The 15,919-nt window shown below is 44.7% G+C and overlaps 1 protein-coding gene across 1 annotated transcript in view; it reads right to left on the bottom strand.

Moving 5' to 3' along the window:
• Positions 1-741: 741 nt before the first annotated feature.
• Positions 742-15,919, bottom strand: part of PPP1R16B (protein phosphatase 1 regulatory subunit 16B) — a 159,887-nt gene continuing 144,709 nt past the window's right edge. The window contains exons 7-11 of the mRNA XM_001381679.4: positions 13,847-13,972; positions 12,542-12,617; positions 11,671-11,800; positions 11,390-11,561; positions 742-7,722 (exon numbers count right to left, since the gene is read on the bottom strand). Coding sequence (XP_001381716.3) covers positions 7,135-7,722; positions 11,390-11,561; positions 11,671-11,800; positions 12,542-12,617; positions 13,847-13,972 — 1,092 coding nt within the window. The 3' untranslated portion in view covers positions 742-7,134. The remainder of the gene's footprint in view (positions 7,723-11,389; positions 11,562-11,670; positions 11,801-12,541; positions 12,618-13,846; positions 13,973-15,919) is intronic.

The following is a 15,919-nucleotide window of genomic DNA, read 5'->3' on the forward strand; positions in this document are numbered from 1 at the left end:
GGTGTTATGGAACTTGCTAGGGTACCAGAATTTTGGATTTCAGATCAGCACAGGATCAGCTTGGAAGGCCTGGGTGGGGATGGACAGGATCGAGGGAATGTTTTTTTAAGGATAGGGGAGACCAGAGTAAGTTTATAGATAATAGAGAAAGAATAGATCATAGGGAAGGAGGAGATTGATAGGTAGAAACTGAAGATGAAAGAGAGGAAAATGAAAAGGAAATCATTCTACCAGAATTTCTCCCAGTTTTGAGGACCCCTAAAGCCTCATTTTATTTTGCATTACAAACCACCATAAATAATGAATCCTCCAGGTGGAGAGAGCAGCTGGCTAAATTGGCAAGTAGAATAGAGGCTTTTTAAGAAGACGGACTATTTTGTCTTTGTGCCCCCATCTCCTGAGACCTGGCCTTATACATAGTATTCTTTTATGTTTGTTGACTTGAGTTATGTTGCTTTTAATCCATTCCTTGATGCAAGGAAGGAACACTAGAATTCACCGAAGCCCCACTTTTGGTCCATGAGGCCCAAGAAAAATGACTTGAGTATGAATCACCAGATGTTCTATCAGTTGTCACTGGTTGTGAAGAGGTGGGTGAGTGGGAACAGTGAAAGCTAGAAGGCCTCCCTCTCCAACCATCTGCCAATTTGTCCCTTTAGTGCCCTCCCTCAATGAGTTCCCAAATCCATCTCAGGCCAACTGAGGAGACTTCACCCTCTGAAATGAAGTGACAATGACAGGTGTTATTAAAAGAAATTTAATAGTTTTAATTAAAAAAATCCATGTCCTGTGAAGGACACTGCCTTTTAGAAGCTGCTTTTGTCACAGGTCCCCATCTGACATGCACAGTGCCCTGGGGACCAGACACACTGTCTCCATATAGTGAGAAACCACCAGTTAGACTTCAAGGTATAACATTAAGCCACCTTCATACAATATCAAAGATTGGTGGTTGTCTTTAAAAAATGTTTTAAATATATTACTCTGTTGATTACCAATTTTTTTTACACAAAGTTGCTAATGCAATATACAGTGTTCATACAATTATTTTTTCAAATAAAATACATTTTGTTAAGTGTTTTATATACATCAGTGGCTTCAGGCCTGGTGAATTATTTATTGCAGGGGGCTAGGTATCTTCCAACTCTACCTGGATGCTCATATCCACACCCTGCCAAACACTGCTCAATATGCCTCTCTATAATAGGTATATTGTACTCCTGGAGTCCATTTCTGCACTCACACTCCTGTTAGAAAGGCTTCTGTGGTTTCTACATCAGGCCTAATTTCACTGCTTGTGTAGTAGCTCCATTCTTGTACTTAGATGTTTACTGGATGCCAAAGGAGTGAGGAATAGGCTTGATTATAGATGATGAAAAATTAAATAAGATACCCCTCTAGTATCTTATAGGGGTAGCCCTTGTATAAATATTCCTTGGACGATTCTGAAAAATACCATCATGTTCTGCAACAAATCTAGTAGGAGGGGAAATCTGGAAATGATATATATAGTTTAATTTTGTACATAGCAAACTAAAAAGAAAAAAAGGTTCACATTAAAAAATTATGGCTTAAAACCATTGATTTTGGTCAACCAATTGGCAATACTATTTTTTTCTTCTAGTGAAACAAAATTCAAATTTAACAAATGCTTATTAAGTGTCTACTCTGTGCCCAGCACTGCATGGGGGAGATAGATATAAAGATAAATAAGATGAGGTACCTGCCCTCATGGAGCTCACAATCTAGTATTAAGTTCTAAGGTCTTAGTAGTTGACTTAGGACTCCATGAACAGTTCACATAACTGCCAGCACTAAACCCAAGGCCTTAGTGGCTGGTAGTCTGTGACTGTGACCTTGACAAACTCTCTCAGTCTAGCTCCTGGCCAGATGAGAGCTCATCTGTCATGGGTTAAGGGGTGTTAGAGAAAGGCAGATTGTTTCTATTTCTCAGTTATCTGCTCTAAAACAAATGGTTTATAAATGTTTTATAGCAGATAACTGAGAATAAGAAACAACTTGTCTCATATATATATCAGCATGGATAATCTATAAATCTCTTTTGGCTTTGGGGTATTCTTTTTGCACCTATGGTTGGATGTGGGTGTTTCTGGTATTGGGAGAACTCACGATTTCACAATTCAAAGTAAATAATGGCGCCAGTGCTGTAACTTGGAAGGATCTGGTAAACTGTCCAACTTCTCCATCCTTCCCCCCATTCCTTACTCCAGGAGAGGAGGCAGAGTCATTTCTCTGATGACAGGAGATGCATCCTTGGCAAAGATGAAGAAACCTTTGTTCAAACTCCTGCTAAGTCATATTAAACAAAGATCCTCTGTGTTAACAGGAGCAAGAGACGGTGTAGGCAAGAATTTAGGATCATACTTTTAGAACTAGAAGGGGCTTTTGAGGTCATCTGGGACAAGGGCCTCATGTTACAGAGGAGGGAACTGAGGCCTAGAGAGGTTAAGTGACTTGCCCAAGGCCACACAGGTAGTAAATGTCAGAGATGGGATTCGAAATCAGGTCCTGTGACTCCAAGTTGGAAATCTCCTTCCAGAGCTGGCTGCCATCGTTGAACTCTTAGGTACTGTTCTGATCCAGACACTGTCATGCCGAACCCACTCTAGGAGGCAGCAATGGTTTTCCTTGTCAAGCTTGAGTTGACTAGCTCAACATTGATTCTAACGTGTGAGAAACAAAAGGAGAATGGAGAGAGAGAAAGCCAAATTGACTCAGGTGAGGCATTTGTGAGTCTGGGGCTGCAGCTCTGGTTGGCTACGACATAAAGAAGTCCTCCATTTGGGAAGAGTCCAGCAATACAATGAGCGCAGAAATCTGTGAGGCTTCCCAATTGGGGCAGAACTGAAATGATGACACATTGGGTGGTTCCCAATAAGGCCACATTTAAAGTTAGGCAAGCCTCATCCACCTGCAGCCATGGCTTGGTATCTCTTTGAGCACAGCAGTGTTCTTTGTTGTATGCCCTACAACAGGAAGTTCATCAGAGAGCCCATCTGTGGGCTCCTATCTCCCGATAGGCAAAGGCTCTGGGTATTGATTTGCCCAGCTTCCAGGGAGACAACAGGGCTCTGAGTGGCTCCATTGTGTTCAAGGGTTTCTACTTTGCATTGATTAGGCACAAGAAAAAACTAGGCTTGGGGGTCCTTTGACTCACCTGGCTTTTTGCTAGCATCACATCCCCCTCCTTCCTGACACACTTATACCAGAAGCTGGACAGGGACACTTCCTCTACTAATGCCCTTGAAAGAAGGAGGTCCTTAATCCCTGATGGAAAGGATAGGGTTCAGAGCTCTTCCTCTTCAGGGAATTAGTGTTGTCCCATGGCAAGGGCACACTGGAGAAGGGCCCATAATAGCTGCCCAGAAGTAGATGTAGGAGGTAAGGTCATTGTTCTCTCCACCCCACAGTCTGGCAGAACCTTTCCTGTGCTCCCCAACTTAAGATTCAGCCATAGCCTCTTTCCTATCAAAGGACAGGCACTTCTGCAAGTCCCCCTGGAGAGTGGGGGCCAAGGAGACCCTTGGAGAGCCTCCACTGCACACCCAGGGACATCTTACATGAGAGGCACTGGACTAGTCTCAGACCAGGGAGTCTAGAAGTGGACACATAGGATAGCTATGCCTTAGAGACCCTACACATTCAGGACTAAAATCATCCCTGGCAGCTACAAATAGAGGTCAGATAGGGTTAACTCCTGTCTCTCTGCTACTATACATTTTGCCGCCTTCTCACCCAGCATGGAGGTCAGTCTGGATCGAGGCCATCTGTCCATTCTTCAAGACTAGTCTGCAATGAATAGTATCATGAAGCCATCGATTTTGGGTTAATCCCTTTCCTCTGGCCACCTGGATACTTAAATTAATGCCACTCTGCCCCGTCTGTTCTAAACCACAAACCACAAAGGTAAAACTGATGAATCCCAACTTGTGGGATAGCTGTGGCTATCGCCTCTGCCTCGTCTTTCTTTGAGATGCCCACTCCAAGCTAGTCTCTTTGGGGTCAGGGTGCTACCCACCTCCCTGGAGTAGCAAGTTGTCAGAAACCCCGAGTTCTCCCTATCCAGCTCTGACTTGCTGAAAGGCTTTTGCCAGCCCCTGACTTCTACCTCCACCTTTGTGTCTCTGCCTCAGGTTCCTGAAGACACGGTCTCGGCTTCTGGAGTAGTCTGGGTTGTAAGGGCCAGCTAAATCATGATGGCTAAGGGCTGTTAACACAGAAAACACAATGCAAAGCCTCTGGGCCTCGCTGTTTCATGTCCAGGCTGCATATAGGGATGTGTTGGCATACTTGCACACATGCTTATACACCTCTGGAACAGCTTCTTTCTCTTCCTTTTTTTTCCCCGGAGCACAGGACTCCCCATCTTTGCCAGGCTGAATGTGAAGCAGCCATTCATTGCAGATGGCAGGGCTAATCAGCTTGAAATTTTGACCTGCTTGGTTTTTTTTCCCTCACCTGGAACAGTTAGCTCCTCTTTAGGCAGCCTGGCGGGCCTCTGTTCCAGAAGACTCGCCATATTGATGTTAGTCTGTGGGTTAGACACCCAAACAGCTTAGCCCACTAGCCTCAGCCCCTGCACTGCCACTACCCCATGGCCTGGAACTGATCTTTAGTAAAACGCTAGTGCATTGGCTTGCAGAGAAATTTGTTCACTGACTCAGGAAATGATGGTATCTTAAATCCGGAAGGACTCTTAGAGGACCTGAGGCCCAACCTGAGTCTAATGAGGAATCCACTCTACGACATCTCCAACAAGTTGTTCTGTGTCCCCTGTTTGAACACCTCTAGTAATGGGAACCCTACCACATTCCACCTTTATATCACTCTCACTTATGGAAAGGGGAAGCTATAAAGGGATAAAGGTACTTGTTCCTCAAACCCTGGAAACTAGGACTTGGACACCTCCACAGAGCTAAAAAGAGGTAGTTTTAGGATAAATAAGTCTTTCCTGCTTACAGAGTAGAAAGGAACCTTGTAAAAGTCCTTGTCTCCTAACCCCCAAGGGTTGACTGAGATTGCCTATACAAACAGAGGCATAGCTGACCCTCACATCAGGGAGAATAATCAAGAGAAAGAAGTATGGACTGGATGGATTGTGGAAATGATGTTGGGGTGATTTCCCTCCATTTTTGAAGCCCAGATTCCTTTGGGACACAGGCAACCTAGCAACTCCAGCTCTGCAACTAGGTAAGTCCCTTGTTGCCTTCCTGCATGCTGTACTTCCTGAAGAGCCACTGAATAAATGGCCTTGTCAGTCATATGCACCACACTTGCCTCCTACCCACCTCCTGCCACCTTCAATGAGAGCCAAACACTTTTCTACTGGGATGAATACCATCAGTCCTGCCAGAGACTCCATCCGTGCAGAACAGTGAGTGTCTGTGTCTCCCCAACACCCTCCATATCCCATGCTTATGGTTCCCTAGGAAGGAAGCTCTGTCCCCAGAATGCATGGGCCCCAAAGTAAAGCATTTCAGAGTCTTGTATTGACCATTTACCCCAACCAGGGACCCCATTTTTGTTACCAGCACCCGAAGGGCTGGGGACATCAATATTTGTCCTTTTAAAAAACTAAAGGGGTTAGTTGGGTGCTTTAAACTGAATCTCACTCCTACAGTGATTTTTTAAAAATAAATTGGCAACATAAGCTCCTATTTCCCTAGGCCGGAGTGTGGTGAGGCAGAGAACTCAGTAACCAAAAATTGGTCCCCGAGTTTCCTGAGATCCAAGTATCAAGAGCTGGAAGGAATCTTGGAGATTGTCTAGTTTATCCCATTCATTTTATAGATGAGGAAACAAGTCCAGAGAATTTCACCAACTTGTCTACGGTTACACGGGTAATAGAGCCAAGATTCAAGGTCCTCCAAATACAAATCCCAAATGCAAAACCTTACACAACTGTGCCTTTTTCTAATACCGTACCCAGCCCTTGGCAGACAGGAGCAATATGAGCTGTCCCTGACTGGAGACAAATATAATTTCCCCTCGGTTTTTAATAGTCTCCAAAGATTTTCTTTCTTTTAAAATGTTGACTTTGTAGCTCTAACTAGCAAAATTCAATGGGAAGTTTAAAAGACCTAATGAGATTGGAACAACCTAGTTTAGTATCTCTGACATTAGACTCTCAGGGGGCCAGTACCAGTCTTAATGGAATTAACAGGGGACCTTCTCTGGGCAGTTTCTGTTATCTCACCCTCATGGATTTTTACCTGCCTTGGAACAATACACAGAAAAGAGCCCCTACTGCCAGCAGACCCTGACCATGGTTATGAAACCTGGCCATTCATCTAGTCGCTCAACAAACACCAAGCATCTACTGTGGGCGTGGTGCTGGATTAGGTGGCTATTAGTCCTCAACTTCCAAGATGGCTCAGGGTGGTTGCTTTGATTTTATTAAGGGGTATTCCTAGGGACACCCCACGAGACACGAACACCCTCAGTCACCGCCGCTGAACGTAACCGTGGACTCATCCATAGGTAGGGCCTTGCCTCCGTCTGGAGTTGGACCTCTCTCCTGCCACGTCTCGAGCTGCGGTTTGGAAAGCAGCTCCCACCTTGAACCATCTGTGGCTGTCCCGCTCGCATCCCGGGGCAGCACCGGTTACTCACAGATGAAAGTGAGCAGCTACATTCCCAGGGCCCAGCTGGACATGCTCCTTCCTGTTTACAGCCACCCACCTTGGTCTTTGGCACAAAGGGGAGCACAAATGGTTTGTGCATGTGTGTGTGTGTATGCACGAGTGAGATGTGTAGGCGTTCCGACACTAGGACAGGCAGGTGCTCCACAGGATTCCTCATGCCACATGTCAGACATCTGGCAGTCACTCATCTGAGGCTAATAACTGGGACTCTTCATTGCAGAATGGTGATAAGGGCAGTCAGTCCAAGGTAAGCCCTCAGGGGTGGGCAGTTCAGAGTGACCAGGATTGAGGACAACTGTGGAAAAATCTTCCTCTCAGGAAAAGGAGAATCCACCTCGTTCTATCTGCTTTCCATCCCACGTGGCTGCCCCTTGGGTACTCATCCCAGGTCAGGCTCAGGAATGCCCAGTGCCTTGACCATGACCAGGTCCTTCTCCCTCCTGGGTCCAGGGGCACGGCTGCAGCAGGACTAAGAAATCCGGCAACAGCCCCGGACTTTCTCCTCCATCTCCTCCATTGGAGCCTTGAACTTTAGGAGAGGGGGGTCCCCACTGGCCACCGTGTAATATACAGAAGTCCCATTGGCACTGTAAGGAGAAGTTCTTGTTCCGATCAGGGGGGTCTTGCTCTCACTGCTGCCCTCCCCCACCCCTGCCACCCCACCACCTAGGTGGGGGTTCAGAAAGGGGTGGCTGAGGAGCTTGGCCGCTGCCCTCTGCCGCTTCAGCTCTGACAGCGTCTGGTGGCTGGATTCTTTGTATACATTCCAGGGCTGCGGCATGTCCCGGAGGCCAGGGCTGCCATAGGGCAGAGATGCACTCAGGCTGTAGTCTGGGACCTCGTGCACCTTCCAGATGTCGCCATTGGCTAGAGAGTATTGGTGGGTGGTGGCCGGAGCCCGGAGTCCATTCTGGATGGGCATGTCCCCATTAGACAAAGAGTATGGGTAAGGGCTGACTGGACCCCGGAGGCCATTCTGCATGGGCAGGTCTGTGTTCCCCAGTGTGCTTTTGGTCATAAATTCAGAAAGAAGCAGTGGCTTTTCCAGCATGGTGTTCTGTGAACAAGGGAGGAAATTACCAAGCGTTAGTATCATCCAATTCTGAAGAGGCTTTGAACAAAATGGGATTTAACTCTACTATTGCTCCTACATGCTGGGAAATGATGAACAAATGATGAATTAAGTCCTGATGCTATGCAAAGAACTGTGCTGAACGATGAGGGATACAAATCACAAAGTACGACGGTATCTCGACTTCACTTTGAATCGGGGAGGCTCAGCCAAGGCTCTACAAGCCCACCAGTATCTTTAGGAAAACTAATCACAAACACCCCAGAGAACAGAGAGCCCAGGCAGCTCGGTAGATTCAGGGTGACTGCCCAGCTCTGTGAGCTTCTCGGCTTTTAGTCAATTAGAAATGCCCAAAGAAAAATTCCACAAAGAATCATTTTAGGAGACTATTCTTTGCCTTAGAGAAGTGCTCTCCATTCATCTAAAGATCTCGTGCTGGATGGCACCTGAGAGTGTCTAGCTAACTCCATCATCAACAGAAGCCCAGAGAGGGGAGATGATTTGCTGAAGATGTCAAAGATAGTAAATATGAGTCTTGAATCCAGGTCCTTTGACTTTAGGGTGATATACTTTCTCCTATATCCGTTTCCTAAATGTTACCCTGGAACAAACTGACTAATAATGAGAAATACCAGATGGTCAGGCCAAAATGGGACTCTGAGAATAAATTAGTGGAATGGACACTGGATTTGATTTTGGAGGACCTGGGCTCAGATTCCAACTTTGCCAACTTTGCTGGCTGTGTGACCTTGTACACATCACAGAACCTTTTTGGGTCATTTTCTTCATCTTCAACATAAAGGAGGTGTACTTGAGGTATTATTAAAGGGTTATCCTTTCTCACATTTTTGGTTTTTAAGATTTCTTATACTCTAAAAAGAGCTATTATTTATATGAATTATAGCTATCAACATTTACCATATTAGAAATTTAAATGGATACATTTTAGAAATATTTATTCATTTAAAAATAATAAGCCCATTACAAGTTAACGTAAATATTTTTATAAAAATAAAATTTCCAAAACAAAAAATGTAGTGACCAAAAGGGCATTGTTTTCCATATTTGGTCTCTTTAATTTCTAGCTTATTAAAAGACAACTGGATTCTCATAGCTGCTTCTGTAGTCAGTTTGTTATGATACGTTTTTTTTAAATTGAGTATATAAAGAAAATCTGGCCTCACCTGGATATGTAGATGGAAAAGAGGTGTATTTTAATAGACAAATAACATCTTAGTACTATGAGGAAAATAGTTTTGACCTCAGGAACCACTTATAGAGTCTTGAGGATGCCCCAGAGATCCTGAGAGCACAAATTAGGGAACCACTCTATTAGATGATCCTTAAGCTCTCTTCTAGCTCTAAATTTATGATCTTATAACCTTATTAATTTTTGTCAAATATGATCTGGCATGGCCTAGTAGACAGAAAGTCAAGAAGTCAGAAATCTGGGGGCAACTAGGTAGTCCAGTGAATCAAGCACCAAGCCCAGAGTCGAGGACCTGGGTTCAAATGCGGCTTCAGACACTTCCTAGCTGTATGACCCTGAGCAAATTATTTCACTCCAATTGCCTAGCTCTTGATGCTTTTCTGTCTTAGAATCAATACTAAGACAAAAGACAAGGATTTAGGGGAGAAAAAAGACAAATTTTGGATTCAAGTTTCCTCTGACACCCACTGCACTCTGGGGCAAATCACTTAACTCCCAAGTACCTCAGTCTCTAGGACTCTAAGTGGAACCCATTCCTCCTGGGGAATTCTCATCATAAGTTGAGTCCAAGGGGGGAAAGATTCAATCTGAAAATGTTTGGTCTAAAGGTAGATCTTCTATAGAGGGTCCATGGGAGCATATGGACATGGAAGGAGTGCCATTAACACTGATAAAAGTACCCAAGCCAGTGAAATTTCAGACCTTCCACCATGTAAAAGTAAAAGCTTGTTAGCACACATCTCTTTCGGAAACAACAAATTACGACATTTTCCAAACTGTTCTACCTAGCTTCAGTGAGATAGGACTAGGAAGAGACAGAACTAGGTTTCCTTAAGAAAAATGGCAATACCCAGAATATTTTCCCTTCTAAAATGTTAAATGTGAAATTATATATACCAAAAATGCTTATTACATGTTGCTTCTCCCTCACCAAAGAATGTCTTTAATTTCCTTTATTTTGCTCTAAATTTCTAAATTGGGAAAAGCCTATGGACTAAAAAGAGAAAGCAAGAATGGCTCAACACCTAGAGAAGCCATATTGTAGGGCAGACAGCAGGGGGCGCTGTCCTCCTGCATTTGCACACCTTCCAGGTGGTTGGTCTGTGTCCTAAGTCCAGCAAACCAAAGCCTGGAGATTCATTTGCCCTGTCAGAGCTTAGTTTTTTTATGTTTATGGTATCCTACCTAAGTAGATTATCCAGAGCAGAGCCCTGTGGAGACCCCCTGTCCCTTATACTCTTCCCAATTCCTCCAACAACTTCCCAGAGCCAATGATCATTGAAATTAGTGTTGGAAGAAATCTGTCTTCTCAGATTGGCAGTCTCAGGTGTCCTAAATTTTACTAAAGGGTGATACGTGCCCATTAACCAGCTCAAACTCATCCCCCTTCATCCGCCTCAGGTCTCGGCCCTTATTCTCAGCCCTTTACCCTCCATTTTCTTCATAGACCATTATCTCTAGTTATTATTATTGTATATTAATTTTTAAGCTTACACGATGTTACATATCATCTGCAAACAATTCTTGTCTCACTTTTCTGTTTGTATCCCTAGTGCTTGACACCCAGCATTAGTAAAGGCTTTCTCATTCATTCATTCATTCATTCACCCATCTATCACTCACCCTCATTCTGCCTCTCTCTAACTTTCTCATTCTATTTCTCTATTCCTCCTCTCACCCTTACCTTTGGGCACCCTGCTCCTGTCCTTTTATCCCTTATCCTCCTGGCCTTATCTATATCATTTTCTCATCCTTTGTCCTCTCTCTTCCTCAGTCTCACTCTAGTCCTCACAAACCATCCTTACCCATCTTCCATCTCTCACCCTGATTCTCCATCCATTTATCTTTTACTTTCACCATCTACCCTTCACCCTTCATCTTTTATCACTTAACTCTTCCCTTCCATCCATTACCACTCCAATTACTTTTTTAAAAACCCTCACCTTCTGTCTTAGAATCAATACTGTGTATTGGCTCCAAGGCAGAAGAGTGGTAAGGGCTAGGCAATGGGAGTCAAGTGACTTGCCCAGGGTCACACAGCTAGGAAGTGGCTGAGGTCACATTTGAACCTAGGACCTCCCATCTCCAGGCCTGGCTATAAATCCACTGAGCTACATAGTTATCACCACCAATTAGCTTTAAAAGGAAACTGGAAAAGAAGCCAGGAGAGCAGTAAATTGAAAAAAAAAATGGATTAAGGACGATTCAGAGTAGTTCTTCTATCGGAGAGTCCCAGGACCATCAGGTAAAAGTTATAGGGAGTCGGAATTTCTCTCTAACCCTCTAATCATGGTATAGTTGTCATGAGGAAATAGCTCCCCATGCCTGGAAATGTTCGAGCAACTATCAGGAACAGTACAAGAGGGCATCCAGGCAAGAGCGCTGAGTGCATACTTTCTAGGGTCTCCTCTAACACAAAGGCTCCAGGACAGTTCTCCTCACCGGGTCCTTGTTCTCTTGATCCGAACGGGTCTCTCTGACATCCCCGCTGTAGATGGAGTTTCTCTGCTCCTCAGCAGCGGAGGCCCTCTGCTGCCACACAATGGCCTCTTCCTCATACTCCTTCCGGTACAAGTTGGTCCTATCCGAGAGGCTCGCCCGTCTTACCACCTTCCTGAGGAGACAGAGAGAGAGCCCCTAGCCCTGGAACGCTGGGAGGGTAAGATGAAGGGTGTGAGCCCCCACAGGCAGTCCCCGCTGTGCCCAATCAGGGCCCCACTCACCCTCGACTCCCTGCACTGGACGTTCGCCGACTCAGGGAGGACTTGTGCCTCAGCTGAGACTTCATGATCACGTCGTGCTTGTGCTTCAGCTCCAGCAGCAACACCTTGAACTCCTCTTCCTCACAGAGGTCTAGAGGAAAACCAGTGAGAGTCAGGCTGGGCACAAGGGATGGACCTTGAAAAAGCTAAGGGACCAATTGCTCAATGAAGGAAAGGGGTGACAGCAATGAGACCTGGAATACATTCCTGTAGAAGCATTCTGGGGCAGGCAGGGACTACAAAGGGAGGAAAGAATGTTGGACTTTGAGTTACTCAAAGACCTTGATTCAGATCTTAGCTTTGCCTTCTTTGTTGTGTGATCCTGTGCCACTCACATAGCTTCTTTATTTTTTTAAACCTGTAAAATGGGTATAATGATACATGTAATAGCTGCTACCTCAAAGATTATTATGAATATGAAATAAGATCATACACATAAATTTTTAAGTTTTGTTTCTCTCCCTCTTTATAGAAAGCATTTTAAAACCACAAATACAATGAAAATGCCAGTTATCATTATTTAAAGGCAGTTTGATATAAATGGAAAGGATTAAAGTCTAAGTTCAATCTCAGCAATGCTACTGGTGTGACCTAGGTTTCTTAGGCCTTTCCAGGTTTCCCATCTGTCAAAAGAAGGGGTTGAGGTCTCTTCTAGTCCCTTCCAAATCCTATGTTCTAAGTTCCACTAGATGAAGAGATTAGGAGGCAGAGAAGTAGGAATAAACCATCAGGTAACCAGGACCCTCCAGAACTGACAGCATTTAAGGGGAGGGCAACAAAGAGTCCATATGATCCCAGAATGAAAGAAAAAGAAGAGCTAAGAGAATCTGACCTATTGGCATCTCATCCATGGATGTCCGAGCACTGAGACTGGCTCCATGAGACACCAACAGCTCTGCCATCTGCATCTGAAACAAAGAGACAAAGCCACACTGACAGCCAATTCCAAGAGCTTTCCCAAAGACCACACATGGGGCAAAATCCTGGGCACACAGAAGGGACCCATGGGAGTCTTACATTGTGACCAGGGCTTGTCCCCCTCTGGAAAACTTCTCCTCTCCCTTTTCTGCCCAGGGATCAATGCATTTTAAACAAGGATCTAATGAAGAAACACTGCTTACTCCAAAGAAATAAGGGAAGAGTAGAATGTCAACCAGGATAGACAGTGTCAGAGTAGGGGATGGTGCATAGGGAAGTTATTCTTCATAGAACTCTTTAAATTCTCCCTAAGCTGCCACCTACCCTTAGCTAGACCTTCTTAAGAGCAGATAGGGGACTCGGGGATTGAGAGCCAGGCCTGGAGAAGAGAAGTCCTAGGTTCAGAGCTGGCCACAGACACAGACACATCCTAACTGTGTGACCCTGGATAAGTCACTTGACTTCCATTGATTAGTCCTTATTACTCTTCTGCCTTGGAACCAAAACATAGTATTGACTCTAAGATGGAAGGCAAGAGTCTTTTTAAAAAATGCAACAAATTTGAGACTGAAGAGTTAGAGAATTGTTGCTCTGTAGAATTCTGAGTGCTGACTTCCAAGTGAGGAAAAAGGATCCAATCATAAACTATCACCAAGGAATAATCGACCATATTTTGGGAATACAGAATGGGGGGTGGGAATGAGAAGGTTCCCCTCCATATCCTTTCAGCCACTGGGACATAGTAGGTGTGTTTGAGGGAGGGGAGTCAGTTTGCCTGCCAGTTTTGGTGTGTGTCTTAAATGCTGTTACTACTGGAGGTCTAGGACAGAGTGGGCATCAACACCAGGCAGAACTCTCCAGATCCCTGAAACTCCACCATTTATTTTTACTTTTATCCTTCCAATACATTTAAAAATTAACAAATGTCTGCATGTAAAATATGTTTCCTCTAGTTTCATTTAGCCAGATGGCATTTCTTTAAGACACAGATATATTGAGTAGAACTGAACATGCTCAAAAATTCAGTCCCTACTACATTGGGATAATGGGAAATTGAGAGAGAAAAGTAGACATTTAAAGGTTGATAGAAGCTGTTAACAGTGGTATAAACATCCATTTCCATTACAAACATTAGTTTCCAGTGGACTTGATTGGAGGGGACCTAAGGATGAGGGGCCATTAATTCCCACCATGCAACAAGGAGAGTTGGGGGATGTACCTGGCCCCAGAAAGCAGCAGCATGGAGAGGCTCCCAGCCATCCCAGTCCTTGACGTCCACTCGTACTCCTTGGTCAAGAAGGAGCTCTGCTGCATGAAGGAATCCATTGGCCCCAGCAATGTGCAGCTAAAGGAAAAGGGAAAAATTTATGGATTATTGGGCCTTGAAACACTTTAAGGAGAACATGACATCACAGTTTCAAGGATTCTTAAGTGTACCATCATATCATTTGCAAAGAGTGATAGTTTAGTTTCCTCTCTGCCTACTTTAATTCCTTCTATTTCTTTTTCTTTTCTAATTGCTACCACTAGCGTTTCTAGTACAATATTAATCAGGAACAGGTGGCATGGTGAAGCATTGCTGACCTCAAGATATTAGTGGGTAGGGGACCAGAGACCCCAATGAAAGAACCTAGTTCTCTGGCCCCAGAGGTAGAGGAGCCAGGTCATAGGAATTGAAACCCAAGCAAAGATGTCGGGGTTGCAGACAGTGAATGGCCAGATGGCAGATGGCAGAGCCAGAACAAAGTGACTCATCATTGGGAACCAGGGCCAGATAAGAGAAAAGGCCCAGGACGACTGAGGGGGAGAAGAGCAAGTCAGATCCTGGACTGGGTAATGGAGCAGTGGGGACTAGAGAACACTAACCATGTTGAATGAAGGCTGCTGCTTTTGCCTCTGCTCAGAGCAAGAGCTAAGAACAGAAGTGGGCTAGACTAAGCAGGAAGATGAGCCAACTTGTACAGAGATATGGAAGTAAAAATCTTGGCTATTCCCTCATTGGAAGGGGATGTCATCAGAATACAATTTTGTGACAGTTCTCCTGTAAAGCTCCATTGTGAAGATTTTGGGCTCTCAAGGGCCAGTTAGCATGGAGCAAGTGGAACTTTGCTTCAGGGTGCCAATATCTGCAAAGATAGGGAGACATACTTCTTCCCTGAAGGACGGACATTCCTAACATCTTTCTCTGAATTGTGGCAATGCATGTGACAACCAGCCCTAGACTACCATTTCAGGGTCTTTTTTAAAAAAATTCTTACCATCCATCTTAGAATCAATGTTGTGCATTTGTTCCAAGGTAGACAGGTGGTAAGAGCTAGGCAATGGGGGCTAAGTGACTTGCCCAGGGTCACACAGCTAGGAAATGTCTGAAGCCAGATTTGAATCTATAACCTCCCTTCTCTAGGACTGGCTCTCAATCTACCAGGCCATCTAGGTGCCCTTCACCTCAGAGTCTTATAGCATCCTTCTTCGGTGTCCACTTTCCCTAAGCCCTGTAGAGGGACAAGGGCTGGGCAGTCCAGAGGAAGGACCACAGCTCTCCCAATCCAGCTGTACTTGCAGGTCTTTATCACTGCCACACCCTTCCTTTCCCCAAATGCATTTTCCATAGGCACAGTTAAAACAATTAAGAGGATGCCAGTAGAACATATACTCTAGAAAGTCCTATCAAGATCAAAAAGCTTCTAGTAGTGAGCCTAGCAACAGATTATATGTCTGTCATTTGATAATCAGCCTAGCTAAGAGAGGTCACTACCAGGTTGAGAAGGCTGAATTTATTTGGCAATAGAAACTCAGAACTCTACTAAGGCCTAGAAGGGTTTTACCCCAGCTGGCATCATTGATAAAACATGGTTTTTGAATGTTGAAGTATGAACTATTTGGGCACATGTTTCTCTTCTCCCTTTCCCCAATAGATTGGAAGCTTCTCGAGCACAGGGTCTGTGCCATATTTAGCTTTGTATGTCAGCAGTGAGGGGCCCTTCCCTATCTTATAGCCCATTAAAATGCTAAAGGGCTTGGTGGAGGTAAGGCCATGGGGTGCTCTTCTCTCCTGTTAATGCCCTTTCCCCTTCTTGGCTGCTGAGCCCCCTATCCCCATCACATGTCTGTGAGAAGGAACCCAGATCCCAAGGACCACTCATTTCCTCCCAGTGGTGATTGACAAGGTCCTTGGAGTAGACATATCTGTTCATACCACTTAGACAAGTAACATATCCCAAACTACAATCCTTACCATCAGATGGAGTCCAAGCAGGGCTAAGGTCCTCTGGACCTCACCTTCTGCCCTGCT

This window comes from Monodelphis domestica, chromosome 1, assembly GCF_027887165.1.
Source record: "Monodelphis domestica isolate mMonDom1 chromosome 1, mMonDom1.pri, whole genome shotgun sequence".
NCBI lineage: Eukaryota > Metazoa > Chordata > Mammalia > Didelphimorphia > Didelphidae > Monodelphis > Monodelphis domestica.